Source organism: Scomber scombrus, chromosome 5, assembly GCF_963691925.1.
Source record: "Scomber scombrus chromosome 5, fScoSco1.1, whole genome shotgun sequence".
In the NCBI taxonomy this organism is placed as follows: domain Eukaryota; kingdom Metazoa; phylum Chordata; class Actinopteri; order Scombriformes; family Scombridae; genus Scomber; species Scomber scombrus.
This window is the reverse complement of record NC_084974.1, coordinates 24,827,240-24,854,385: the sequence shown is the minus strand read 5'-3', so window position 1 is coordinate 24,854,385 and position 27,146 is coordinate 24,827,240. Positions and strand designations below refer to the sequence as shown.

At 38.5% G+C, this 27,146-nt stretch overlaps 1 protein-coding gene across 1 annotated transcript; it reads right to left on the bottom strand.

Moving 5' to 3' along the window:
* Nucleotides 1-5,288: 5,288 nt before the first annotated feature.
* LOC133981019 (SPARC-related modular calcium-binding protein 1-like) lies at nucleotides 5,289-27,070 on the bottom strand. Its single transcript, XM_062419906.1, has 10 exons — nucleotides 26,993-27,070; nucleotides 18,386-18,560; nucleotides 17,194-17,427; nucleotides 15,989-16,036; nucleotides 14,875-14,969; nucleotides 14,384-14,565; nucleotides 12,513-12,586; nucleotides 11,586-11,679; nucleotides 9,061-9,407; nucleotides 5,289-5,418 (listed from the first exon to the last, which is right to left on the bottom strand). The coding sequence occupies exons 1-9, from the start codon at nucleotides 27,068-27,070 to the stop codon at nucleotides 9,062-9,064; spliced, it is 1,326 nt and encodes a 441-aa protein (XP_062275890.1). The 3' UTR covers nucleotides 5,289-5,418; nucleotide 9,061.
* Nucleotides 27,071-27,146: the final 76 nt, after the last annotated feature.

Here is a 27,146-nt window from a genome sequence, read left to right as displayed (position 1 = left end):
GCTAGACACTGTGATGGCCTCAATGTTTAGTTACATCATTACACTGCTGGATTAATTAAGCTTTGCTCCTCAATGACAGATGAAGATACAAATCCAGCCTCTGGCTCCAACCATCTGTGCTGAGGTCCCGTGGAGTTTACATCAGTTCTGTGTGTACGGCAGAGCGCTGCTTCTTTCAAACTCCTAATAAAAACTATTAATGTTGCAGGTATTAGTATCAGGCCAGAACCAAGTGGAACATTATTGGTGCAAGTTAGGGGTGGGAGTAACGCTGGGACATCTGACCTTTATATTAGTTTGTCTGCTGGTGTTAAATATGTTAATAATAAATAAAAGTCAATAAATTGAATCGTCTTCTGGTTTTCATTAGGTACCAGTGATACCTAAAATGATGTGTAATATCATAAAGCAGTCTGAAAAGTCTGACCCAGAAACACATTTTGAGTTTTTCTGGCTCTTCTGTATCATTTTTTGTTGATCAGTTGTTTCAGTTTAACCAGAACTTTCCTTTAATAGAAGAGGAAAAAATGCATACAATTCTCAGTTTCTATTCTTGAGAGATATAAAACAGATCCTGAACCTTTATTACAAGTTTTCTTTTAATCAAAACATTCCATACTGTATCAATGAGGTGTGTTAAAACATGACTGTTAACATGTAACAAAGCTCTACTGCACATCAACGCCATTAAAATTTCCCAAGGGAACCTTTTCCCAGCACGTTGCTTGAAGTAATAGGTAAGAGTTATAGCCAATTATCTCAACAAATTTGACCAGGATTCTCCTGCATGTTATGGCTCCAGGCTCTCTACCTACATAGATTTTCTTAGAATTGCTGAATACCAATTCCTGCTGATGGCGATATTGCCACTGCATTTTCAGCATTGAGAGATTGCCAACAGCTTACAGGAACTGCTAACTGAGGCAGTGTTGCCTGGAAGAATTTTGCAGTGTACATTCAATGGCACTGAGTACATTTTAAATACTTTTTATTGATAATATTTCCACTGGGTTAAGGAATATAATGATGCCTTGGACTGATTGACAAGTGGAACTTGTGCTTAATAAAATCAGTTCACTGCTACAGCTCAGCAACTACAATAAGACTGAAAGCAGGAACAGTAAATAAAGCACATTGCATTCACCAAATGAAAACAATTGATACGTTTCCTTGCAATTATGACTTTTATGGCTTCTTGTAATTGTGAGTGACCGTTTCAAATTCATAAGAAAGCCATAATTAACAGGTATGTCCCATAATTATCAGGTCTGTATCTTAAAGTTAAAGATTTTGTATTTATAAGTTGCTTTTATCATGATTATGAGATGCTAAATGGCAGCATTAAGATGAATATTGTTGTCTATGAAAGACCAAAGACTGGCAGCATCGGGATAAACTGCTGTTCTGTTGTGTTGTACTACCTGAATCAGCACATCCCTGCTACCATACTTGTGTGTATACAGCCCGCCCAGTATGTGCTTTATAGTAAAATGTGAGACACATAAATCACAGTGGAAAGGAAACGCCTCCAGTTTTATTTTTCTTCCTCTGTGCCTCCAGAGGAGAGTCGTGCATCTTGTTTAATCTTGATGAATTTGTACTACCATGCTGGCCTGTATCTCACTGTGTGCGTGTTGTATGTGCTGACTCAGTCGCCATGTTTTCATATCACAAGGATCCTATGTTGTCAGTGTGGCTCTATGGCCTCGTGAAGATATGAGGAGAAAAATGTCAGGTATGGATTTAACTGCATGAATTATAGATTAATCCCAGCATGCAAATGTCCCGGGGTATTAAAGTGTGTGTGTGTGTGTGTGTGTGTGTGTGTGTGTGTGTGTGTGTGTGTGTGTGTGTGTGTGTGTGTGTGTGTGTGTGTGTGTGTGTGTGTACATGTCCTCCTGTTCTGAAATCCTTGGCAGATTGATGTCCGTGTGTGACCTGCAGGCCATTTCTTTGTTGTAAAGTCATGGGCTCAGTGGAGCACTTCACTCTCAGTCTGTCACCTTGGGACACACACACATAAACACACAAACACACTTTATACCATTGTGAGGACACTAAAATTAAATTAAACCCAACCATTACCCTAAACTGAATTTAACTCAATTCTAAATTCTAAAGGCTTTTGTCCCCAATTGGACAAGGTGTCCCCAATGAACTGGTCTTGAGTCTGAAATTTGTCCCCATAAGTAACCTAGGACAAACACACACACACACACACACACACACACACACACACACACACACACACACACACACACACACACACACACACACACACACACACACACACACACACACTCCTTTTCTCTCTCTCATTGTCTTTCTCAGCACCCTCCACTCACAATAAATATTTCAAAACAATACATTTAAATGCCCCAGTTCATAATTCATATCAATATCATATCATTTACACAATCCGTATCAAAGCCCCCCCCCCCCCTCCCCCCCTCCCAGCCTCATAAGCCTGGGGCTCTAACTCTGATCATTTCCATCTTGTGAGCCCTTTGTGTTATATATATAAGATCATCAGTTCTGCTGTGGCTTGGTATAATTGGGGTGTCTGGGCAGTGATATATCGTTTTTGACTGCAGGAGGTCTCCTCGCCTGCTGGTGGTGCTGCTCTCACAGCTACCTTAGTGTGAGAGCACCATCTATTGGTCACAGATATATCACCTCTCTAACTGCCCCGTGATGGAGCTGTGAGCATTGAAGAGACTGTGGAAACAGGGTGTGGTCAACTGATGAATTGAATGATGAAGTATAGTTTTTAATGTGTCTGTTTATAAGGCAACCGAGTAGTTTTCTTCATAACATACTAAAGGTAAATGAGGGTCATAGGTAGGCCTGTGTAAGAATAAAAAAATATATTTCTGCGACACAAAATCATGTTATTCTGTGGTTGTTTTTTGTGAAATCCAGCATAGTTTCATCTCTTCAGGCCACTAATAATCATTTGAATTAAATAATCTAAAAAAGAAAAATAAGATTAAAGTCCACACACTGCAGCTCCCAGTGTAGATATTTATTTGGATATCACCAGAGTGACACTTTTAGTCTGAAGAAGAGGATTGTGTTCAAAAACGTCACACTGGTGATATCCAAATAAATACCTGCACTGGGAGCTGCAGTATGTGGACTTTTCTCTTGTTTTTCATTTGATGTTTTGGTCCAGCACCTGCTTTTTTCCTTTTTCTGGATCTGCACCCAAATCACTGACATATACAACGAGTTATGAGGGGTCACAAGTAAGGTCCAATTAGTCACAGTCGACTAGCACATGCTCAAAGGTCTCAGCAACAGCTGGCGTACAATGGATATAGTGCAGTGGTTTGATTAGGCTCCCAAGACTATTAACAGACAGAACAGGTCTCGCAGTCCCGCTTCACATCCTGCCCAATAATAAAGTTTAGAATTCATCTAAAAAAGTAGTTTAAATTCCACTTCCTATAACTCCAGTCTAGATCAAATTGTAAACAATTGAGTTCATCAACAGAGCATTACAGTGTAATCTTTCAAAAGCTTCTTAAAACCTCAATGCTGACCTTTGACCTCTGCTGGCTGGCCTTAAGGGGCAGATAAGCAGTTGGTCATTATTTCTGACAAAACTGTTGCAGCTGTGTGACAGACAACAGTATAATTAGAGCCTCCTGATAGAAGACACACACACCTCCACTGAAAGCTGTTAGGTCATAGTGTCAAACCCACCCTTCAGATTCAGTCTGGACACCACTGAAGAAGAGAAATTACATGGGTGAGATGTCTCATCCCTGCAGCTGTTAGGAAGCCACTGTGCCTTGTTAGCATCCCCTCCAATCCCACTGAGTTACAGTGATGTCCTTGGGCAGTAGAGGTGCTAATGCACCCTGGGAAATCATGTTTACTTGGCCGTTATGAGACCTGATGTTCTTCTATTGTTTCCTGTTTATCTGCTGATTTGTTTATTGCGAGTCGCCGATTAGGGAAGCTGTTACTGTGGCAACTAGAAGCCTTCCTGCTCTGACTCTCACTGGCACACAAACAAACAAAGACAAACAACGTTCACATTATCATGGCTGAGGTGAATGAAAATGAGATAACAATATCCTTTTATTGAGGTCACATTTACAAACATCAGAGAAATGCATCAAAAACAGGAAATTATTGGATGTTCAACGGATCTGAGTTTCATGGCAGAGTCACAATAATTATCTCAGTGTCTTATAAGTGCTGTAGAATGATATGTTATGTAAAGATATAATGTATAAAACAAATGATGAATTAAACATAATCAAAATATGTATCAAAATATGTTACATCAATATATTGGCAACATATATATAGAAAATATGGGGATGCAAAGGAAGTACGGTGCAGAGAAGAAGGCAGAGATGAGGACAAAGTATGGATTGTATAAAAAAAGTTAAATCTACGTACAATGTGGTGGTAAAATGTCACATAATTTTACATGCATTTCAGATTATTTAAGAACAATCTTGAGTGTCTAGTTACCAGCTATCTTTAGACTTAATTTGCCATCAATTTACAATTAATACTGTAATACCCAAAAGAACAGTCAATTTTTCTATTAAATATAAGGTAACTATCTCGTATTTTACAGCTTGACTGTGTTTTGACACTTTCCTAAAGTGGCCCAAAATGCACAAACCTGAAAATATTTAAAAATGTTATACTTTTGTATAGGTGCTACCATAGACTGTATATAAGGGTGCTACACATTTTTGTCCATTGAGGCTGTTCTGGGTCAAATTTGACCCATATCTATTGACATGTCTTTTTGTTAAATGAATAGTTAATAGTTTTAATAAGATAGTAGTTATGAGGATTTCTTTTTATGATGTAGCAGTGAAGACTGATGGCTCTAATGGTTATACAATAAACCCCACAGTTCCATAAAGTTCTTGTCATTTTCACTTTTAATATAATACATTTAAATCATTATTGCTATGTTATATTTTCATGTCTTAGGTAAAATAGGACATGATATTGTGTGAGAGTAGGTGTTTTTTCTCCAGAAATGAGTGGTGTAAAACCTAAAAAATACACTCTCTCTGCTCTCTGAAAGTTTATTTGTTTATTTTTTCATTTATTGATCAGTCAGATCGACTATATAAATAAAAGGGTGGTTCAAAATTTGGTATAGACACTTTTTATGATGGGTTTCTTAGATCGAGTCAAAATTGACCCAGAACATACTGCAAAGGTGTAGAATATGAACAGTATGTGAGGGTTAAGTGTTGCATATGTCTTTTATATTGAACTACTTCATCCTGTGGAGGGTGGAAATGTCTGTAAAACTGATAAGAAGACGATAAATAATGATGATTTAAAAAAAAGAACCTTGAGCCTTGAAAGATGACAATGATGTGGAAGAAGTTGGCCTTTGGTCATCAGGTGATTTATCTGGTTACTCTGCCTCTGAAAGAGAAAGAAAGAAAAACAGTAGAAAAAAATACACAAAAAAATCAATAACAGAGATGAATCAGAACCACCGTCTCAGTTAATCTGACGAACAACAGGCAGCGTCTCTGGGGATGCTGATCCTCCGTCACTACCGGAGGTCACTGCTATCTATCCCAGACACATGTTACTTCCTGTCACACCTCCTTCTTGCCCACTACATGCATTTTCTTCAATCTCTGAATTATCAGCGGCTCTTCACGCATCCTGTCCTTCCTGTCTCTCTTCACCTTTTCCTTTCTGGCTGGCACCTTTAAATTGCTGCTTGTCAGCACAGCTCTAGCTGTGTAGTTCACCTTATTGCTTTGTTCGTCCTCTCATGCAGATTTTATCCTCTTTGTTTCCCCCTTTTTATACCCTTAAACCGAGCTTAGTTCAAACAGTGTCGAATTTAACCAACAAACTTCATTCTTGACTTTGAAAATAGTAAGATCCACTTGGAAGCTTTTATTGTAATTTTTGGGATATTTCGTTTTTGGTCCTTAAAATACATGTAGGTACTACATAAAGGCAAAGCAAACCAAATAGAAACACTCCAGCACAATATCAAACAATTCAAAAGTGATCCCATTCAAACCAGTCCACTAGAAGATTTCACATCTGTGTTAAATTCTGTATCATTCTGATTCCCAAACCCAGTGTGTGAAGCCAAATTTACCTGTCCTCCTTCCCTCATTACTTACTACTACACAGTAAGTAGTTACAATGTATTTCTTATCACCTTTTCGGGTTCACCATATTTTTAATACTGCATTGCTTTAATTAAAGCAGTGGTCTCCAACCCTGCTCCTGGAGAGCTACTGCCCTGCATGTTTTAGGTATCTCCTCACTCTAACACACCTGATTCTAATAATCAACTCGTTATCAAGCCCTTTGACGAGCCTCAGCTGCTTGATAACGAGTTAGAGTGAGGAGATACCTAAAACATGCAGGGCAGTAGCTCTCCAGGAGCAGGGTTGGAGACCACTGAATTAAAGGAACTCTTCAATGATCATGCAGCTCTAGCCTTGGAAAATGAATTGAAATATGAGTGTTTCATTTTGTTGAAGAGTCCTTTATTTAATGTACATCCAAAAAGATAAAAAAATATATACTATAACCCACATTATGGATATTACACATACTGTGAGTAAACACATAAAATACTCCTGTTCTCTCTCATCTTTCCTTTATCTCTACTGTACCACACACTATACTATGTAATAAAATGTCTTTATGTGAGTTAATGGGATCTGTAGGTGCTTTGAGTTCTCTAGATGAACCAGATATTTTGTTATGTATATGTCAACAGAAACGCCATAAATATTCATGTAGAAAAAGAGTCGAGACAGGTTGAATAGTGAGCTAGTGACGCTCCCACACTCATAATAACAGCCCATGCCTCTGCAACTCAAAGACCCACACACAAACACACACACACACACACCTCGGGCTGTCACAGCCGTCTGCGGCTGCCTGATTAGTGAGCTGGTGTCACAGCCGGGCTATGACTGATGGCTCACTGACAAGCAGGCCATTTTACTACTGCCCACGTTTGTTTTGATTTCATGAAGATATATAAACACTCCAACATTGGTGGGTGTAATTTGTCAGGCATCCGTCCCGAAACTCTCAGCTCTCCTGGGATCAACAGGAGCTACAACCTGGAGAGCAGAAAAAGATCTTTTATCACTGCCTGCAGACCAGTGAGGACCCACTGTAATGCTGTGTGTGTGTATTTGTATAAAACAGATGCTTAGTTGTTTTTATAGCACAGTAAAAGTAGCACTAATTAGCTGCCCAAACATTAAATGACTTTTTGGATTTAATGGTCAGCTGCTGTTTTTAACACTTGCAGACAACTTGAAAAATCTAACACAAGGAAATATATTAATCCTTTGAATTATGATGCAAAATATCTTTGTTTTCATCTCCAAAAAGGAAAGAAAGAAAATCAGTTTCAGCTGATAGCAAACAGTTTATCACTGCATTTTCTTTCTAATTTTCATTTTCTCTCTCCAACTTGGCTGATCAAAGCACACCAAACGAGCTTTCAGTGCTGAGCACCAGCTTGAGGCAGAGTGGGAACTTAGTTTGCTGTAATTATGCCAGCTGCTGCACCTGTTATGAATCAGGTTAATTGGTTGATTGGCTCAGCACAGGAGGCACATTCACAGCGATAATGGTGAGTCACAGCCCAATACTTTCTTCTAAAATAGTGTTGATCACATTGCGATCAACACTATTTTTGGACACTGAAAACTGGCTAAAGGTGTATGTATTTATAGCTTAAGTAAGTGTTAGGCAGTTACAATAGAGTAGCAGTTATGACTAGTTTGTTAGCAACACATTTTTAAATTTAACTCTACTCACAATAAGAAGCATAGGCTCTTATAATTTTCATTGTGACCCTGCCTGATTCTTGTCATGTCTACTCTACAAAATGTGCTTTTTTTCTTCTTTTTCTTTTTACAGGGCACATACAGTATTTACAATTCAAGCTTTTGTGTTTAAAGAGATTTTAAGAAAACATATCTGATCACCTCAAATGAACTAAGTAAAAGCCAACATTCACTATATCCCTGTTTTTTAGGATACTGATATTTTATTATTGTAGGTACTAACTCAGTGCATACAGATGGGAAAGGTACTTTGAAAGTAGTCCAAATGGTGAAATGGACTGCTTTAATACATCGCATATTTGAAGTCTTCCGACCACTCAAAGCACTTTACACTACATGCCAACCTTCACACGCTGATGGCAGAGGCTGCCGTGCAAAGTGCCAACCTGCACATCAGGAGGTCTAATGCTCCTTCACACACACACACACACACACACACACACACACACACACACACACACACACACACACACACACACACACACACACACACACACACACACACACACACACACACACACACAATATATAAAATTAAAAGGCTTCTTGCTTGGAAAATAGGATATTTTCAACTGATACTTTGGATTATATTACATTCATCCAGCAGATCCTTTTATCCAAAGTGACTTATATTTTCCCCCAAACATAGTCACTGGGAATACTGGTTCTGCATCTTGCTTATGGACACCTTAACATGTGGACAGGAGAAACATGGGGTCTAATCACTGATCCTACAGTTACAAGATGACCTGCTCCACCTGAGCCACAGCTGCCCCATGATACATATAAAAAATACAAAAGCATAAAATACTAAAACAGTAATCCTGTGCCATACTCTAGACCGCTGCTTTTATTTATTCTATTTAATCCTATTTATTTTATTTAAATGCAATGCCCTCCAAATTACGCTATTATAGCTGCATCTCACTTTTTTTTATAGCCTACTATGTCATCTTTTTTAGCTGCTTGTGTGTCTTGTTTTCATCTGGTCGTCATGTTTTTTATTGTCTTTAAAGCACCAATGGAGTTGCACCTGTAATCTCATTATATGTAAAATATAATGACAATAAAGTTCTATTCTATCTACAGAAAGAGAAGCCTAACAGAAAATTAATCAGAGATATTTGTATATCTGCATGTTTGGAGATCACTAATATTAGCAGCAAATATTTCAGTCTAATGGGTATTTTTTACACCCATACACGTAGCTCTAGCCCACCTCAGAGGCCCAGGCAGACCCTCAGCTCCTCCAGCGTCAGGCCTCGGTCTCCGTCCCTGTCGCAGTACTGAGCAAACTTCTTGGCGCACCGCCGTGGCTTCAGCCTCCGCCGCAGGAACTGACGAAGGGGTCGAGCCTCACGTTCACTCAGCTTCCCGCTGGAGTCGACGTCCAGCTGACTGAAGTGCCACCGCAGCACTAACTCTGGTCTGGAGGACTCCACAGTCTCTGGAGCAGCGGGAGGGGAAACGTCCAGGGGTGAGAAGGAGGAGGAGGAGGAGGAAGCGGATGAAGATGAGGAAGGGTTGGCAGAGGTTGGAGATTTGGAGGGAGGTATGTTGGAGGTCCTTGTAGAAAGAGATGAGAAATGAAATATTAAAGTGACACAAATTTAAAGGAAAAGTCTTATTTAAGAACGAACATAAACTAACCCAGTCTTCTTTCTAATCAGATCTAACTAAACAGTCATTTTGAACTTGTTTCACACAGTTTTGTTGATCTTTCTTTTTCACTTATTTTAACTTTTGGTTTGGGTGTGATGTAAAATTCAAATTTTTACACACATGGATAATATCATGCCAATTATAAAACACACTGCACAATGTGATAATATTATAAGCAGTGTCCTAAACTAAAAATATAACACGCTTTAACAGCATCCACAGGCCATCCACAGTTCAAGCACATGTCTTCTGGTTTAATTTTAGTAACTTTACTTGATTATTTCTTTATTTTATGTCATTAGTCTTTTATTACCTTTTATTTATTTTATTATTGCAGATTCGTGAGAGTTATGATAGCATTTTCTCAGTTCCTGTTTTTATTGAGTCTTTTTGTGTGTGTGTGTATGTGTGTGTTTGTTTGTTTTTTACTATGTTAAGCACTTTGTGTTACATTACCATGTATGAAAAGTGATATCCAAATAAAGTTTGATTGATTGATAGTGTGCTCAAGTGTTCGCACCTTCACCAAAATATATTCCACCAGTTTAAATCACGATATTCCTGCAGAACTCAAGAAATATCAAATTTAACAAGTACATGGCAGCCTTGTGAAAAACTAATTCAGCACATGGCTCCTGAGGTTCCTTATTAGTTATTCAGCGAGCAAAAAAAAACACATAACTTCAATTTTCTGCATCAGACCAAAATACAAATGACTGTAATTTCATAAACAGCAAACATACTGTTATCAGGAAGAATAAAAACTGGATATGAGCAAATTGGCAACAGTGCCATCTGACATAAAATTGGCCTCTGGTATGACAAAAAATGGTAATACTGGAAGCTGGCTGTGATAGAGACCAAGCGATAGACAGACGAAGGGGAAGGATGAGACGCAGATGGGTGAAAATTGAGTGGGTTGGGTGAACAAGTTGAAAAAAGAAAAAAAAAGCCTAAAGTCAGAGTGTTTGTACATGAACTGAGAGGGAAACAGATGGAGGGAATGGGGTTAGTACAAGACTGAAGCACTTAATTGGCAAAGAGAAGCACAGAACAGGCAAACAGATGGAGTTAGTCTGTGCTCTTCTTCCATCACTTTCCATCAGTTAATCAGGTCATTGATCAGGCCTGTGTTGTGCTCTGAAGTGTGAAATAGGCTTTCATTCGGCATTTTTGAAAAGCATATCAGCACTGTAATATAGCAGCAGAAGAATTTCACGTTCCATTGAGAGACTCCCGTGTGCCAAGAATAATATAAGTATAATTTGGCCTAATTTAAGGTAGCCAGTTGTGTTTTTGACCCCATATGGCACTGTGGAGACATGTTTTGATGAAATGGTTCCAATATTATTTGTATATTGTGTCCATCGTCCGACAGACTACTGCTGTGCAATTATACTTATGCAAATGTGAAATATATATATTTACACATTTATTTACATATATTTTTTATATTTTGGGTTTTTTTGTGTTTTCTTTCTTGTTTTATTGCTTATATACAGTATGTACATGTACATTGACCGTATATGAAAATGGAGGTCATGACAGCTCCGCAAAAGTGGAGCCAAAACATCTCAAACGCCCCCTGGTGTCTGGCTGCAGTATAGGACATGAATCCTGACCCTTCCATGTTAGCAGACATGAGCAACATTTTTAAAAAGTGCATGTCAGATAAATTAGTTTTCTGTCATTTTAGTTCTTTTCACACTGAAGTTTGTCCAATTGCTCATTTTTCTACTGCACAGACTCAAAGTCAAGCAAGGCTTCTATTTCGGCATAGCGGCAGGAAGTGGGGACAGAGACACATGGTTCATATTATATACAGTCAATGATCGTGTTCAAAAAAGTTCAAAAAAATGTACGGTCTGAATGTTGACCTCATTGTGTCTTACCTTTCAGACAGAGCTTTAGATACTCAACAAGTTAATATTTCTTGAAGTTAATCAAAATATGATCAGAAACTAAGTATAACCCAAATAACAAATCTCTGCAAATATTCTGAATTATTATTTACTTATTTAGTCATATAAACTAGGCCTCTGCTGGGAGTTTCACAGGTAATTAAACAGTAGTTAGACTTACTGGTAGGGACTCAGACTCCCAGCATGCTCTGCTTCCAGTTGCAGAGCTCTGACCAGACTCTGCAGGAACTGCTTCTTATGAGCTCCTGGACATCCTGAGAGAATAAATTACATCTTCAGATTACAAGGTTACAAATATCTTTGTTTACAACCAGACTGTAAAGCTGCATGTCAGAGAGCATCTTTCAGCTTGATGACCTGGTTCAACCACTGGTGGGAGAAGTATGCAGATCATTGGCATGAGTAGCAACACCATAGTATAAAAAATACTCCATAAAGCAAATACTGACAACAAAATGCACTTGAAGTATTAAAAATACTCATACAGAATGGCCCCTGTCAGTATTATGAGATCGAATCATTATTAGTAATGCATTCAAATGTTAGCAATAGTTTAATGATGTTGTTGGTTGAGGAAAGCAGGTAAAATTGTTGGGTAAAACTTTTGGGTAGTTTAATTTATAACAATGCATCATATTTTACAGACTAATCACATGTTTTGTATGTAAATAATGCATTAAGCATGTGTACAAGGTTGTTAAATATATGTAGTGGAGCAAAAAGAACAATATTTCCCTCTAAAATGTGATAGAGTATAATACAATTGATATACTCAAGTACATATATATACATCAAAAGTATACTTATTGTACTGAGGTGTCTGTGTTCATAATACTGAATTGCTCTTTAGGTCATGTTTGTGGCTTGGTTTCTTGGCCTGACCTCCCTCTGGAGTGATGACACGCAACAAAATCCCTACGAGGATAATTAACACCTTGTATTAAATGATATATGAAGTAAACAGGAGGAGGTGTTTACATTCCTCTAAACTGATTCAGCCAATGTTCTATACTGCCAACGGTACATTTCAGATATAATTGAAACAAATCAGTTTTTTAGAGCATGTAGTTGAAAAAGTGATATTTACCGGGCAGAGGTTTCTCTCGATACATCTTATCTGGTGGTGCCTCCTCTGTACCAGTGCAGTCTGGGATGCGATTCCTCCAAAGAGACAAAAACAGCAACTTATATTTCAATTAAGCAATGCTACACTTATAGTATGTATTAGAAGTAGAAAAGCCTGAGATTGTCTGTTAACTTCTGGTATAGGTAGGTTAAAAAAAAAAAGTTCTCTATAATTAAAAAAAATAACTGAATATTAGGTAGACTAAATATTAGAAACACTTCTCTGTATAACTCAATATAATCCCACAGCATCATCACATCTGTTAAATGATTTAAACAAACATTGATTGGTAAGATTTGGCTTTCTAACTTTAACACAAACTGTATCATCCAGTCATGAAACTCACACAAACTTCAGATTGTGTTTGAATGTGATCCGATTAACCAAAGCACATCTGTAGCTGGTCATATAATTGCTTTTTATAATGTCACATTCTGAAGAGTAAAAGTATGCATGCTCATAAAAATAAGCCCTGAACTTGTGTTTATACTGTAATCCAAAGCAATGTATTCTTTTAAAGACAAACCCAGGAAGTACCAAGATGTCTGGGAAAAGTATACCCTTAAAAATTGTACAATATGACATGAAAAAACATGATTAATTAAGAGTACAGTAATTGGACCATTGCTTATTCTGTTCACATTTGTTCTCATTGAGTGAGATGGCATAGTGTCTATTGGGGCGAATGCTTCCACTGTCCCCTGTAGGCCACTGTAGTTATCTGTGTAACTGATGTGATTTATGCAAATGTTTAGAAATGTGAAATGTGAAATTATGTAATGCTACATTTAGATTAAATAATAAATCTATAATTCGACCAGGCCAAAAGGTAATTTTTCTCTCCTTGGGAAATTTGCAGAAAATAATTAAATACTTTTTAAATCCAGCCAGAGATACATAAACAACTATTAGTGTTAGGCCTCAGGAGGGTTTTCCTCATATCGGGGAACCACATCAAACCATCACATGAAAACTCAGGTGTTTGTGAGCAGCTGAGCAACAACACTGATAAAACCCTGTAAGAACAGAACAGTTCAGGCGTGGTTTATTCTGATGTTTTCTTCACGCTCCTTTAAAGATCCCTCTCCAGACATGTTTTCAGATGTATATAAACTACTCTACTCTATTATCTGTATGGGATATGTCTTTTCCACCTCTACTCCTTTCTCCTCATTAAAAATCCACATTCTATAAATATGCAAATACACTTCACATCAGAGAAATTTAAAGAGTTCTCCTACTTTCTCCACTCAGTGTGTGTGCTCTGGACGTTTCCCCATCACATTTGTAATTGCAAGTTGCATTTTTGACCAGAATTGGCTTAAAAAACTATTTATGAAGTCACAAATCCTGCTTGTTGACCCGCCACTCAAAATCAGATTTTTAATGAGCACAGAGAAACTTTCCACTTCCAGCAAATGAATGTGAAAACAAACTCTGCACATACATCATTCTGCACAGTGAAGCTCAAATATCCAACTGAAAGAACAAGAAGAAAAAACATGTTTTTGAGCGAAGGGGAACTGAAAATCCCCACATAGGGAACAGAGCCAGTAATTGGTGTAAAATTGGATGATTAAGATGAAATGCTTCTGTGCGTCAGTGTGTAATTATATGTATCCCTGCCGATATAAACCAGTCAGATCCAATGAGGAGGAGGGGGAAGGGAGGGGAGTATGGTAAAGGAATAGTGGGAAGAAAAAAGACAGAAAGAGAGCGTAAAAAATTAAAAGAAAAGAAGAAAAGAGAAAGAAAACCCCCAAAACTAAATATTCACAAACTCAATGATGACCCAAAGAATTAACTGATTGGCTGACTGACTGCTTGATTACCTTGCAGAGGTGCCTGGTAGTGGCCTGCCGCTGTCCACCCTGACACACCAGCAGTAACCTGTAGCAACGTGACACTGCACGGGACTGTAGAGGCCCTCTGTAGTGCATTCTGGGATAAAACGCTCCTCTTGCCTGGCTGAACGCATCTGAGAGAGCAGCGACACTCGCTCGCGCTCACACGTCTGAGGACTGCCTGTACACACATACAAGTTAGGACACACACACACACAAACACACACATACACACACACACAAAAACAACCTGCATGGTGACAGTATATTTAAGAATTTCACAGACAACAAACCCTTGATTTAAAATATAGGTTATTTCCCTAACCTTTATCTAATCGCAATTGTTGTTTCTAGGATTATTTTATAGTAACCGTATTATATAAGCAGACCATAAACATTTCAGATAACCTGACATATTTTTCCACACACACATTTTTAAACATCACATCAGTCCAACAGCATGCAGCAGAAGCACAAACACGCTGACTCTTACCAGTCGGTTTTCTGACTGAGCGGTTTCTTTTGGGGTCAGAGTTCATCAGGATGGTCACCCAGAACGGAGGAGCTGTCATCTCTGAACAAGAGAATATTACTGTCAAAGAATGCTGTTTTAAGGTATTTCTGCTTTGTGGAGATACAGAAGAGAGTGAGGAAAAGGCGAGAGAGAGAAAAGCCAGTAAACTGCACACAGCAGCTCTTAGTCTGTGATTTTTTATATTTAAAGCAAAGAGACGAGAGGATAGAAACATTTAACAGTGGTTATGAGCTTCAAAGATAATTTGTATTACTCTCCAAAGTTTTAATTATCACTACATGTGGAGGGACACCAGTGTTTAATTTAGGAAAACAAGTCAATACATCGTCTCAGTGATGGTGGACAGAAATGTCTTCTCTGTTGCAGCTTTGCTTTGTGATTTTCACTGACAAGGCAGACATATTCTGTTAAAGTCTTGCAGCGTGAAGTGTATCAATCCCGCTGGGACACCAGGAGCCCTAAAGCCTTTTATTTTATCGGAGCAGAACTGATCATGTTTGAAATCCACTTTTCCCTTTGGGGAGATTTAAAGTTTCTTTCATTGGATGTTGAGTTTTTTCTACTCAGCAGGTCAGTCAGACCACCGACTATAACCTACAGTTCCATATCCTGTTCTAATAAATCAATAGGGTGGATTAGGGTACTGTGTGCTCTGATTGATCTGTTTACCTTATTTACATATGAATCAAATACATTATATCAATACCTAATATCATTATGAAATCCCCAATATGTTTCCTTGTTAAATCAGAAGACAATTTTTAGATATTGTACTCAAAAGGAAAATGGCACATATATTAATGTTCCTTGTGCCAAATCTTTTCAGCATTAGTGGATTTTATAATCTGGGACAGTTCAGTACCAAGCAGCCTTATCTTTGTGAGACAGGTTAAAAAACTAGTAGCCACTATGTTCACATGTGTAATATTAAACAATATAACTTACACAGTACGCATATACTAGTTAGCTTTAAAATAATTGAATAGAAAAAGGTTAGTTGTATCACATTAGTCAATGTCTTACATTACCCTAATCCACCAATAAGGTCCAGTTCTCACCTGCAGGTTTTCTGCTGTCCAGCGTAGGTCCAGGTTCATCAACATCATCTGGAAAAGGAAATAAATGTACTGGGTAAGACATATCACAATCTATATGAGTCCATACAATCTCTCACACTGTGAAGCGAGTTGAAATATATCACAGACAAGATAGAGGAAGGGGGGGGGGGGAATGACAAGAATGAGGGATGAGGTAAGCTGTTACAGAGGGAGGAAAGTGTGGGAAGAATCAGAGGAGAACAACAGAGAGAAAATCAGATGGAGAGAAACATTTTTGGAGTCTTGGCATGTGGAGCGGTCTGTGAATGTTCGAGTTCTTGCAGGTGTGTCTGGCAAAGAAATAACCAGTGTCATGCCAGGAAAAGACAGATAAAAACACAAATGAGAAACATACAGAACTAAGAGCTATATATATATAGTATATATACAATGTAGAGCAGGCAATAATACTGCTTTATTAAAAACAATATCCCACCTTTGATTGGAGCTGAATCTCCATCAGAGGTCTGAGCCAACTTAGTGATATGATCTGTTTGGGACAATATAATGAAGCACAACATCTCATTGTGGAATTTATTCACATTTCAGTGCAGATATCAAGAACAGAGTAGCAGAATTTGCCCTAAGACTCCTACTGAACAGCAGGAGGTGGAGACTGATTAGCCTTCCTTTGATAAATAAAGATTAAAGGTGATAAAAGCTGAATTTGATTATCAATTAACCATAAACCCATTGATTTTTAGGAAACATTATCAACAAAGGCGAAAAAATCACCAAGATGACTATTTATCTTTTGCAGTTTACATCATTTCACACTTAAAAAAAAAACTAAAAATGTTAAGACTTCCTGCCAATTATAGGAGTGGAATATAAACTCTCTTCCATATCAAGTTAAGAGACAAACTGAGCAAAAAAAAAAAAAAATCAGGAAGAAATGGGCTTGTTGGAAATGTGGCATGAAATACAATCATCCTCACTAATTTGCAAAGGTTTTATATGAAGTCATCAAAGAATGATCATAATATATTGATTTTTAAAATGCTACACATACAAACATGATTATACATATATTTTGAATCGCCAAACTCTTCCCAATTAAACATTGTTTGGGAGTAGTAAAATAATCTATGCTCAGGAGGCTTTCTAAGACACAGTTGTTTTTCCAATAATTTGCTGTAAAAATCTCTGAATAAAGTATATCTGACCAGTGCAGTTGGGGGTCACATGAAGGACCGAGGTCCCGCTGACAGGCTTGCCGTCAGGGGTGGAGCACCAGCAGTATCCGGTCTGGTTGTGGCACTGAACTGGCAGGAAGTGACCGTTTGAGCTGCATTCTGGCACAAAGACGGCAGCTGCAGGGCTAACATGGCTGCCACCGTTGTGCGTGCTGGCCTCTAGCGCCTGAGACCGGGCCAGATGGCATTTGGACTGGCTCGGATCTGAAATAAAAAGGATAAGTGTTCCCATTGATAGGAAGTGTGGAAAGTGTGACTGTTGTTCGCTGCAAACATACACTTGCATAGAGTCTCTCCCCTAAACTCCACACAATAAGAAGTTGTTCTTTCTCAGCTCTGTAGACTGATTCAAGAGGATTTTAGTGTTATGAAAGGGGAGTGGAGGACTTTCTAAACTAACTAATTAAATTAAATTAACAAATGTACCAAAATGAACTTCTTTCATTCAAAGAGCAATTCACCACTACTGTCATGTGCCGTTAGAAATTGCATTTTTTTTGCATAAAGTATATTGTTAAAAATGTTATACTTTTGTATAGGTGCTACACATTTTTGTCCATTGAGGCTGTTCTGGGTGAAATTTGAGCTGTATCTATTGACATGGCTTTTTGTTAAATGAATAGTTAATAGTTATACACGATAGTAGTTATTAGGATTTCTTTTTATGATGTAGCAGTGAAGACTGATGGCTCTAATGGTTATACAATAAACCCCACAGTTCCATAAAGTTCTTGTCATTTTCAGTTTCAATAAAATACATTTAAATCATTATTGCTATGTTATATTTTCATGTCTTAGGTAAAATAGAACATGATATTGTGTGATAGTAGATGTTTTTTCTCCATAAATGCTCTCTGAAACATTAATCAAGGTTTAATCAACCATTTATTGATCAGTCATATTGGCTATTGATGCTTTCTAAACAGATCTGTGGTTCAGAATTTGGTATAGACAATTTTTTATGAGGGGATTCTTAGACCAGGTCAAAATTGACCCAGAACATACTGTGAGGGTATAGAATATGAAGAGTATGTAAGGGTTAAGCCAATAAGTAATTCAGCTACGATGCCTTCAGAAAACTTCAGTTACTCAATTTACAGTATAAGCAACATACTGTAGGAAACATACAGTAAATAACAACAGTCTGTGTGCAAGTGTGTACCTGAGCAGTTTGCCTGTGGAGCGTGGCGGAGCTGTGTGTTGATGCACTGTGCTCTCTGGAAGGCGCACAGCGATTTGTACAACCTGCCGTTGCTACCACACACAGGTCTGTGGTGCCCCTTCTGGCAGTCCAGGACGCAACCGCGAGGCCACATGTTCTCTGTGATCAGGAAAGGCTACAAAACACACAAATATACAGTTAGTGCTGTTTCAGTTTTCTACTTTTACTGTATGCTGCAGTCTATTTTTCTATTATTCATGCAGCAACAACATATAGGTTTCCTCCTGTAATTCTGTTCCTGCCATACAATTGCACAACAGAAAGAGGTGCATCAGAATAAAACATGTGTGCCTGTGTACAAATTAAACTGTTCAAAACACTGCTGGTGAAAAAAGGGGTTATGCATGCCATGTCCTCTGCATGGCTGGCTGTGGCAGATAAATTGGCAGTGGCTTTTACTGCCATACCTGGAAAAACCTGGACTGAGGACTATGAAAAAAGAAGGGAAGAGCACAGAGACACAGAGTGAATGTGTCAAGAAAGGAGAGAGGGTGTTTGTCACAACTGCCAACACATTTCAAACATGCAAATATTTCAGGATGGCTGAGCAGAGAAACACCTGTGAGAGCTCCAGTTTTGCAAACAACTGAGTGAATAAACCTCACTAATTGAGGTGAGGATGACAACATCTTTCCTGCAGAGAGACACTCTGTATCCCAATCTCTGCATCTGCTGTCAGGAACTGTGAAGAAGAAGGAGGAGGAGGAGGAGGAGGAGGAGGAGGAGGAGGAGGTGGTGGTGGAGGACGAGGACTAGAAAAAGGAGGAGAAAAGGGGGGCAATCAGCTTTATACCTGCCAGGAACACAGCTATACTGAGGAAGAGTGAAAGTTTTTAAAGCTAAATGGGAGATTTTGCACATTATGTAAATTAAACCTATACTGCAAACAAATGATTAATAAATTATGTATCATAATAATGACCTCACAACCTGTACTTTATCCTGTATAACTGTGCAGGAAAGAAGAAGGTAGGTCTGTCACGATAACTACTTTAGTTGGACGATATATTGTCTCAGAAATAATCACGATAAACAATATTAATGTAATTTGAAGATCATTTTATATCACTGATATATTGATAATATAGTAACATAATAATGTAAAAGGAGCAGGGGGTGGGATTGGAGAGTGGGCGCTACACTTCTGTAAAAACACGGACTGCCATTATAGTTGGGAAGAGAGTTATTTACCTTTAATATTTGCAGTCTCCACTCAGGATGTACACAGTGAGGAATGGAGGATACTACTCGCTTAGCCAATGTGACATGAATAGCCTCTTAGCTGCTAATGTGAAGTGTGGCAATACTGAGGTAAAAAAATGATCAAGGTTATGTCCATGTATCATACGATAAGTCCATATATAGACATGATGATGTTGATAATTACGTTGTTGTACCATAAGTCGATAAACTCTCCCTCAAATTATTGAAACTACTGCTCATTTATCTTTGATTGTTAATACACAAATCAATCAATCAATGAGTTCCCTTTTATCCCTTCAACCAGGCTGCTATAAACATCTATGCTGTGGAATTACTGAGAGGAGGGGAGAGGAGGGGAGGGGAGGGGAGGGGAGGGGAGGGGAGAGGAGAGGAGAGGAGAGGAGAGGAGAGGAGAGGAGAGGAGAGGAAAGGAGAGGAGAGGAGAGAGGACAGAGTCTGGCGAGCACCATGATCCAAATTACTCCCACATGCTCCTCAGCTCAGGATCACACAACCTTCACACACATCTCCAAAATATACATTCGATTCGTCACACTGCCACAGACTCACTAAAAACAGCTGAAACAAGCGAGGTAACACACACACATGTGCGCACACAGCACAAACATCGCATGTAGAAAGTTGGCTGCTGAATACCTTCTCACTTTTCATCAGTACCTCTTTGTCCTTCCCCCTCCTCTCTCTCTCTCGCACGCACACACACACACACACTGAGATACATTTGCCATGCTGTGTTCAACAGTGTTGACATAATTTAGAGGTGAATGAGACCTCTGTGCCTTAATGTCAAGGTGTTAATGTATGTATTGACTGCACTGATCAATGTGTATGAATGTCAATGTGTTACTGCTCTCTCTCTCTCTCTCTCTCTCTCTCTCTCTCTCTCTCTCTCTCTCTCTCTCTCTCCTCTCTCTCTCTCTCTCTCTCTCTCTCTCTCTCTCTTCTTGTCACTTTTTTCACATCGTCTGTTTCTCATGAACAAAAGTATCTTTTGTTCTGCTTTAATGAAACTTAAAGATCCCTTCCAGACATTTATCAAGAAATATAAAAATGCTGTCTCATATGGTGTTTCCACCCAAAAAAAGTATAATTTTTTATAATTACCGCTTTAAAACCCTTAAAATAGCAACTTTTCTTTCTCCCTCATTAAAAATCCACAACCTATGAATATGCAAATAAATTGTATTACAGAAGTTCTCCTGCTGGACGCAAAATGTTTCCTACTTTACTGTAAAGTCGATTATCAGTGTATTTGCACTTGAAGCTTGAGATTTCAACATTATACTTATGTAAGTTGAATATTGGACCAGGATTGGCTCCAAACTAGTTGTGATGTCATAAATCCTGCTCGTAGGCCCGCCACTGAAAATCAGTGAAGCTCAAACATTCAACTGTATGAATAAGAAGAAAAACACATTTTTTTAAGTGGAGGGTTTATTGAAATAGTTTCTCCTGTTTTATATAACATTGGACCATTATATAGTGTTTTTTAATGACATTTTTTTTCATAAAAACTAAAGAATTAACTGTCTGCTGCCTGAAAGCTTCATTAAGGATTAATCTCACATTTATTTGTGACTGATGAAGTATTTATGAATGATTTGTGGTTCAGAGGTTTGTCATTGAGACTAATAGTGAGGACCGGTCAGAATATGAACAGTATGTGAGGGTTAAGAATACATTACCATTAAGACTCACTTTAATGAGGAAAGTCTTGATGTGAGAGTTAACTGAGCAGTAGTGTATGCTCATATACTGTAAATATGTTTAAGGTACAGGCAGTAAGTCTTTGATTTAAGTGTTTTATATTTGGTTACTCCTGGTGGATTTTCAAAAATAGGTCACTTTACTTCTATCCCTTATTTAACAGTGAAAATAAATAAAGCTGCGTGCACACACTTGTTTGACACTTTCGTTTTTGGCATTTCTCATCATATGTCTGGAAAAAAAACAACCAGTTCAAAAAGGGAAAACGTCAAAGTATGCCTTTTTGGAAGGGCGATGGGTAATAAAGGAGGCGGTACAAGGAGGAGGAGGAGAAAGAGGAGGAGGAGAGGAGGATAAGGGGAGGGAAACTGGAACACAGCATAAGGGCAGAACTTAACCGAAGTCTGAAAACTGTGGTCGGTCCAAGCAAAGCACCAAATAATTCTGTCACTGAACCAGATGGCTTCAGCCTGAACTCAACAAACAGCTGATACACAAAGAACTTTATAACTATTAATAGCTGAGAATGTAAGTTACCTTTTATCAAGGTAAACATGAATATCTCTCTAATTAAATTAATACGGAAAAGAGGGAGGAAAGGGAAGAAGAGGACGAATGAAAGTGGAGGAATAGAAAGTCAATGATAAAGAAAAGGAAAGGAGGCAGTTGGAGTGATGGAGGAAGAAATGGAGGAGAGGACAGGGGGAAGAATGATGAATAAAGGGAGCAAAAGAAAGGAAGATAGGAAGAGCTGGAGTGATGGAGGGAGAAGTAGAGGATGGAAGACAGGATGAATGATGGGAAGAATGATGAATGATGGGAAGAATGATGAATAGAAGAAAAAGAAGGAGAACTTTAAGAATACAGGAAGGAGGAGTGAAGGACCAGATTGAAAACATGCAGGGAGGAATGAAAGGAGCAAGAAAGGAAAGAAGATGTGAAAAAGAGGTGAAAAAGATGATGCAAGGAATATGGGAAGATCTGAGGGGGAAAAATTGAAGAAGGAAGATGAATACAGGGAGTCGCTGAGGAATTGATGAATAAGAAATGAAGGAATAGTGGGAGGAATGAAGAAACGAAGGTAAGATTGTGGGAAGAATGTAAGGTAGGATAGAAGAAAAAGGAAGGAAGGAATAAACACATGGGAGATAGAAGAAGGGAGATGTTTGAAAGGAGGCATTGTGAACAAATTAGAGGTTAAATGTGATGAATTAAGAAAGACGTACAGAAAGAGCAGATCGAGGAATGAAAGGAGTACGAAGGTCGAGGGAAAAAGAGGAATGGGGGAATGAATGAAGGAATGAACAGAGGAGAAGGAAAGGGAGAAGTGGTGTAGTAGTGCTTCAGCCCAGGTGCAAAGTAGTGGGCAAACTGGATTTCCTGTCTGTCAGGTAGAACTGCAGCAGCTACAATATCCTCAGTGTTAAAACAATTACCACCAGTGTTTCTGGGCCTATAAACCTTGAGACATGAGTGTGTATATAGAGAGAGAGAGAGAGAGAGAGAGAGAGAGAGAGAGAGAGAGAGAGAGAGAGAGAGAGAGAGAGAGAGAGAGAGAGAGAGAGAGAGAGAGAAGAGAGAGAGAGAGAGAGAGAGAGAGAAAGAGAGAGAGGAGACAGGAAACGAGCAGAGGAAGTGAGAACAAGCCACCACTGTCTCCTCGTGCCTCACACCTTCCAGATACCGCCGACCGACTTGTTTTAGGAAAACATTAAAAACTCATCTCCAGAGCTTTGCGTAATATAATGTGTGGCCTAGAAAAGAGTCGCTGATGCTGCTTTAGGCGTCTGCTGTTGTCGTATATAGGAGGAGCTCGCTGAGGAGTGAATAGCTCGCTTGTAAACTCAACACTTTTTCTCTGTCTGCCATTAACCTGTACGGCATATGTTAAAACTGATCATTAACACATCTCACATACCCACACACACAGGGAAAATTATAACATGTTTAATAGCTCAGGGGATTCAGTGTGTGTGTGTGTGTCTGTCTGATGAAGAATCAGACTATAATATTCCTGCAGGTATAGAGAGAGCGTCTGTGCTGCTCAGTTCATATAACCCTTAAAGGAGAAGAACAGTATAGTTATGTATGTTTTAGCCCATTAATCACAAATTACTCACACTTCACATACATTTTTTAGACTGATTTCCAAGTGCTCAAAAAGCCACTGTGTTCGGATCATGCAGAAATTAAGCCAACTTACAGATACTCGGAAACTTAGTTGAGTCACAGTAAAGTGAGAACTACTCCACTTCTCTCGTAAAATGTCTGTCTTTGTGGTGTTTCTGGCAAGCTCAAATACTGTATGTTCCTCATGTTATCTGTCCATATTGTGAATGAGAAAGACCCACCACTGTATTGGACTTTAGACACCTTTTAACAAAGAAAAGAACATGTTTTTGTATTATCATTCAAGAACTACAGTTCCTAACAGGCTCTGACAGTGTGCCAACACTAACACTCACATGTTAACATTCAGGGAATAGGTTATTTTTGTCAAGGTTTCTTTTTTTTTTAAAGGGGACATATTCTACACTTTTTAAGGGCTATATTTTTATTCTGGGGCTCTACTGGAACATTTTACATGATTTATAGGTCTAAAAAAAAACTCCTGATGTATCTTATACTGGTCCATTGTGCAGCCCCTCAGTTCAGCCTCTGTCTGAAACAGGCTGTTTTAGCACCTGTCTCTTTGAGGCCCCCCTCCTCATGAGCCCACTCTGATTTGTCAGCTCTAGGAAGCGGCATATTGCTGATTTGTCGGTTGGGAGACTTACTACAAGTAAGTAAAAGAAGTAGGGTTTCACTTCTTTTTCTTATTCTGTACTCGAAACGGAAACTCAAACACATCTGTACACGTTGGAGCCAAAAATATGCATGTAGACAGTCTGTGGAACAATGTTAGCAACAAAAGCTATAGATGGCCGTTTGTGGGCATGTGCAAACAATTTGATGTCATCATGAGAAGGAAGTAGAGGTGGAGATAGTTTTAGACCTCTGACCATGTTTAACATCTGACATCATAACAGTATAAAAATAACAGAACATTTGAAAATGCATGATAGGTTCCCTCTAAGTTTTACTGTACAGTAAGTACAGTAGTAGATACCACTGTATATACAGTATGGAAGGAGAACAGGTTTAAAAAGCTTTAAAATACTACTTTGTTGGTGAATTCAGGTGATAAAGCATTAAGCAAAAATGAATGTCAAGAAATTCAGTTTTTCATTTCTTGCTTTTAAACATTTGCTGCTTGGAATTGACTGTTACCAACGTCAAAGACCTAAGCTTATATTACTAATAAAATGAGATTGTCCTCATCAGAAAAATAACTGCCTAATGCCTAAAACTACCTGTGTTCACATTTACCTGACCAGTGCCTGCCAATAGGAGTGGTAGATCAGAAAAAAAACACTTTAATGGCTTGTTGGGGAAGGCGATTACAAATGGCCTGATTTGCAATTTAGTTTGGAGGACTTGTGGAATAAAACCGTTCTTCACATTACTGCAAATTTTTCTGCAATTTTACTCTCAAGTCTTTCATTATTATTAGTATTTCAGTTCTTCCTAGACGCACTTAAATGCAACACGGGATAATTTTTACACACAGTCCTGCACTGAACTGCATTACAACATGATCCACATCCATAACGGAGCTAATAATGTGTTGCTGATAGTTTCTACTAACTTTAGTGACCTTAAAATATTTTATATTTTATGATATTTCTACATGTACTCACAGTGTAGTTGTGATATTTGCATAGCATCCTATCAAAATATATTATTGAATTTTCATGATCTCTCTCTCTCTCTCTCTCTCTCTCTCTCTCTCTCTCTCTCTCTCTCTCTCTCTCTCTCTCTCTCTCACACACACACTCCTGCCTGTTTCCCCCTGAGTAGCAGGTTAAATATTTGCCTGGCAGCAGTGTGTGTGTTTGTGGTTTGGTTTTGCAGGCTGGTGTTACTCCCCTCTGGGTGCTCTCACAGACACCAGGGACAGTTTCTAAAACAAACATCATGATGAATCTCTTCATCCAGAAAATCAATATTGTCTTTGCAGCCAAAATTACCAAAAAAATAATACCAGAGAGGCTTGGGATTGTATTGTCAAGTGTGTTCAGTTTGACTAAACCAATTACAAGCCAAAGATGATAAAGCATCGCCATTCAGAGCAACTGTGTAGCCATTGTGCCCATGGTCCCTGAACAGCAAGTCAATTACATACATAAAGAGACACTTTTTACTGCTTATAGTCTGAGAGAGTTTATTTTTGTTATCCAGTCAGGACAAAACTGAAAGGAGTAGGCTAATGTTGCTGAGGGGTGTATTGTTTATCTGGTTCCTACTAGTGCATTTAAACAGTTAGAGGAGGAAAAAAAAGCTGCATTAGGTTTTTGTTTTTTACTTTTGAAGTAATTAGTTTATCTTGATGCTATTTTAAAGGTTAGAAATGTCACTCCTCTTAATGTATTTGTGGCTCAAGTATTCATATCATTAACTTAAAGAACCAGTGTGTTGGATATAGTGACATCTAATGGTGAGAGTGCAGGTTGCAGCCAACTGATTACCCGTCCCTTCCTCCTCTACTTCTGAGTGTGTAGGAAAATCTACACTGACCGCAAAACTCACAAGAAAATGCACAAGGCATCCCTCTAGAGCCAGTGTTTTGTTTGTCTGTTCTGGGTTACTACAGAAACATGGCCATACGACAATGAAAACACAATTATTAGTTGCAGGTGATTATACACTAATTAAAACTACTTATGAATATCCTATTATATCCCATTTCTGCCAAGTCTGTTCCACTAGATGCCACTAAATTCTACACACTGGTCCTTTAATATAAGTAAAAGAAGCAAAAATACTCCATTATACGTAAAAGCCCCTGCATTGTACATTTGAAGTAAAAATTAATCAGCAATAGTTTGATTGGATTATTTTTACTGATACATAAACCTATAGCAGCGTTTTTATGTTTTAATGTAGCTGGTTGATAAAATGTTGACTGCTTTATACAATTGAGCACTTAAGTATCAGTATAATTGAGACGATCATTCTTAAGCATGGTTTATTGAGATTTTCAGATAGGTGATGTTTATTATTGAGGACGTAGTGGGTGGTGGACGGTGTAGCCTACTGAAGTGCCTTATATTGAATGGTGTTCCGTACATATTAGGGTCACTTTTCAATATAGTGCACCCTTTTACTCCACTACCACGACCTCAATAATAAACATAAAGTAGAGTTATCACTTTTCTGACAATGTCAACAAAAACTATGAGTATATAAGCTTCCTAAAAGTAGAATTTAAAGCAGAGCTGAGGTGTTCCTAATAAAGTGGCCAGAGGGTGTACATTCCACCACTGTATGGAACATTATAATCATGTATCTTATATAACTTATATATCAACAAGTGCCTGAAGGAATATATCATTTACATTTACACTCAGATTGATAAACTTGTGATTTGTGCCTCAAACGCTTAAAAACATGGAGCAATATTCAGTTTAGTACACGGAGTTTAAACTCAATTCAGCACATTTCTGCTGACTTTTAGATAGAATTAATCACTTCCAAAGACCACCTGCAGCTATGCATGTTAACATCACATCCTACCGCTGTCCTGTCTGCCTCCACACACTCCGAGAGCAGGAAGACGAGCAGCGCGCGGCAGGTGAAGGTGAGCGCGAGCATCATTCCTGCAGCAGCGGACCAGAGGAGGAACGGCCGCGCGCCTTTAACTCCCTGTTGTTCCGAGGTTTGTGCGAGC

Coding starts and splice junctions, on each gene's coding strand:
- LOC133981019 (XM_062419906.1), bottom strand. CDS start 27,070: ATGCTCGCGCTCACCTTCACCTGCCGCGCGCTGCTCGTCTTCCTGCTC. Junction 12,587..14,383: donor CTACCAGGCACCTCTGCAAG/GTAATCAAGCAG, acceptor GTCTCTTTGGAG/GAATCGCATCCCAGACTGCA. Junction 9,408..11,585: donor GGGAGTCTGAGTCCCTACCA/GTAAGTCTAACT, acceptor TCTTTCTACAAG/GACCTCCAACATACCTCCCT.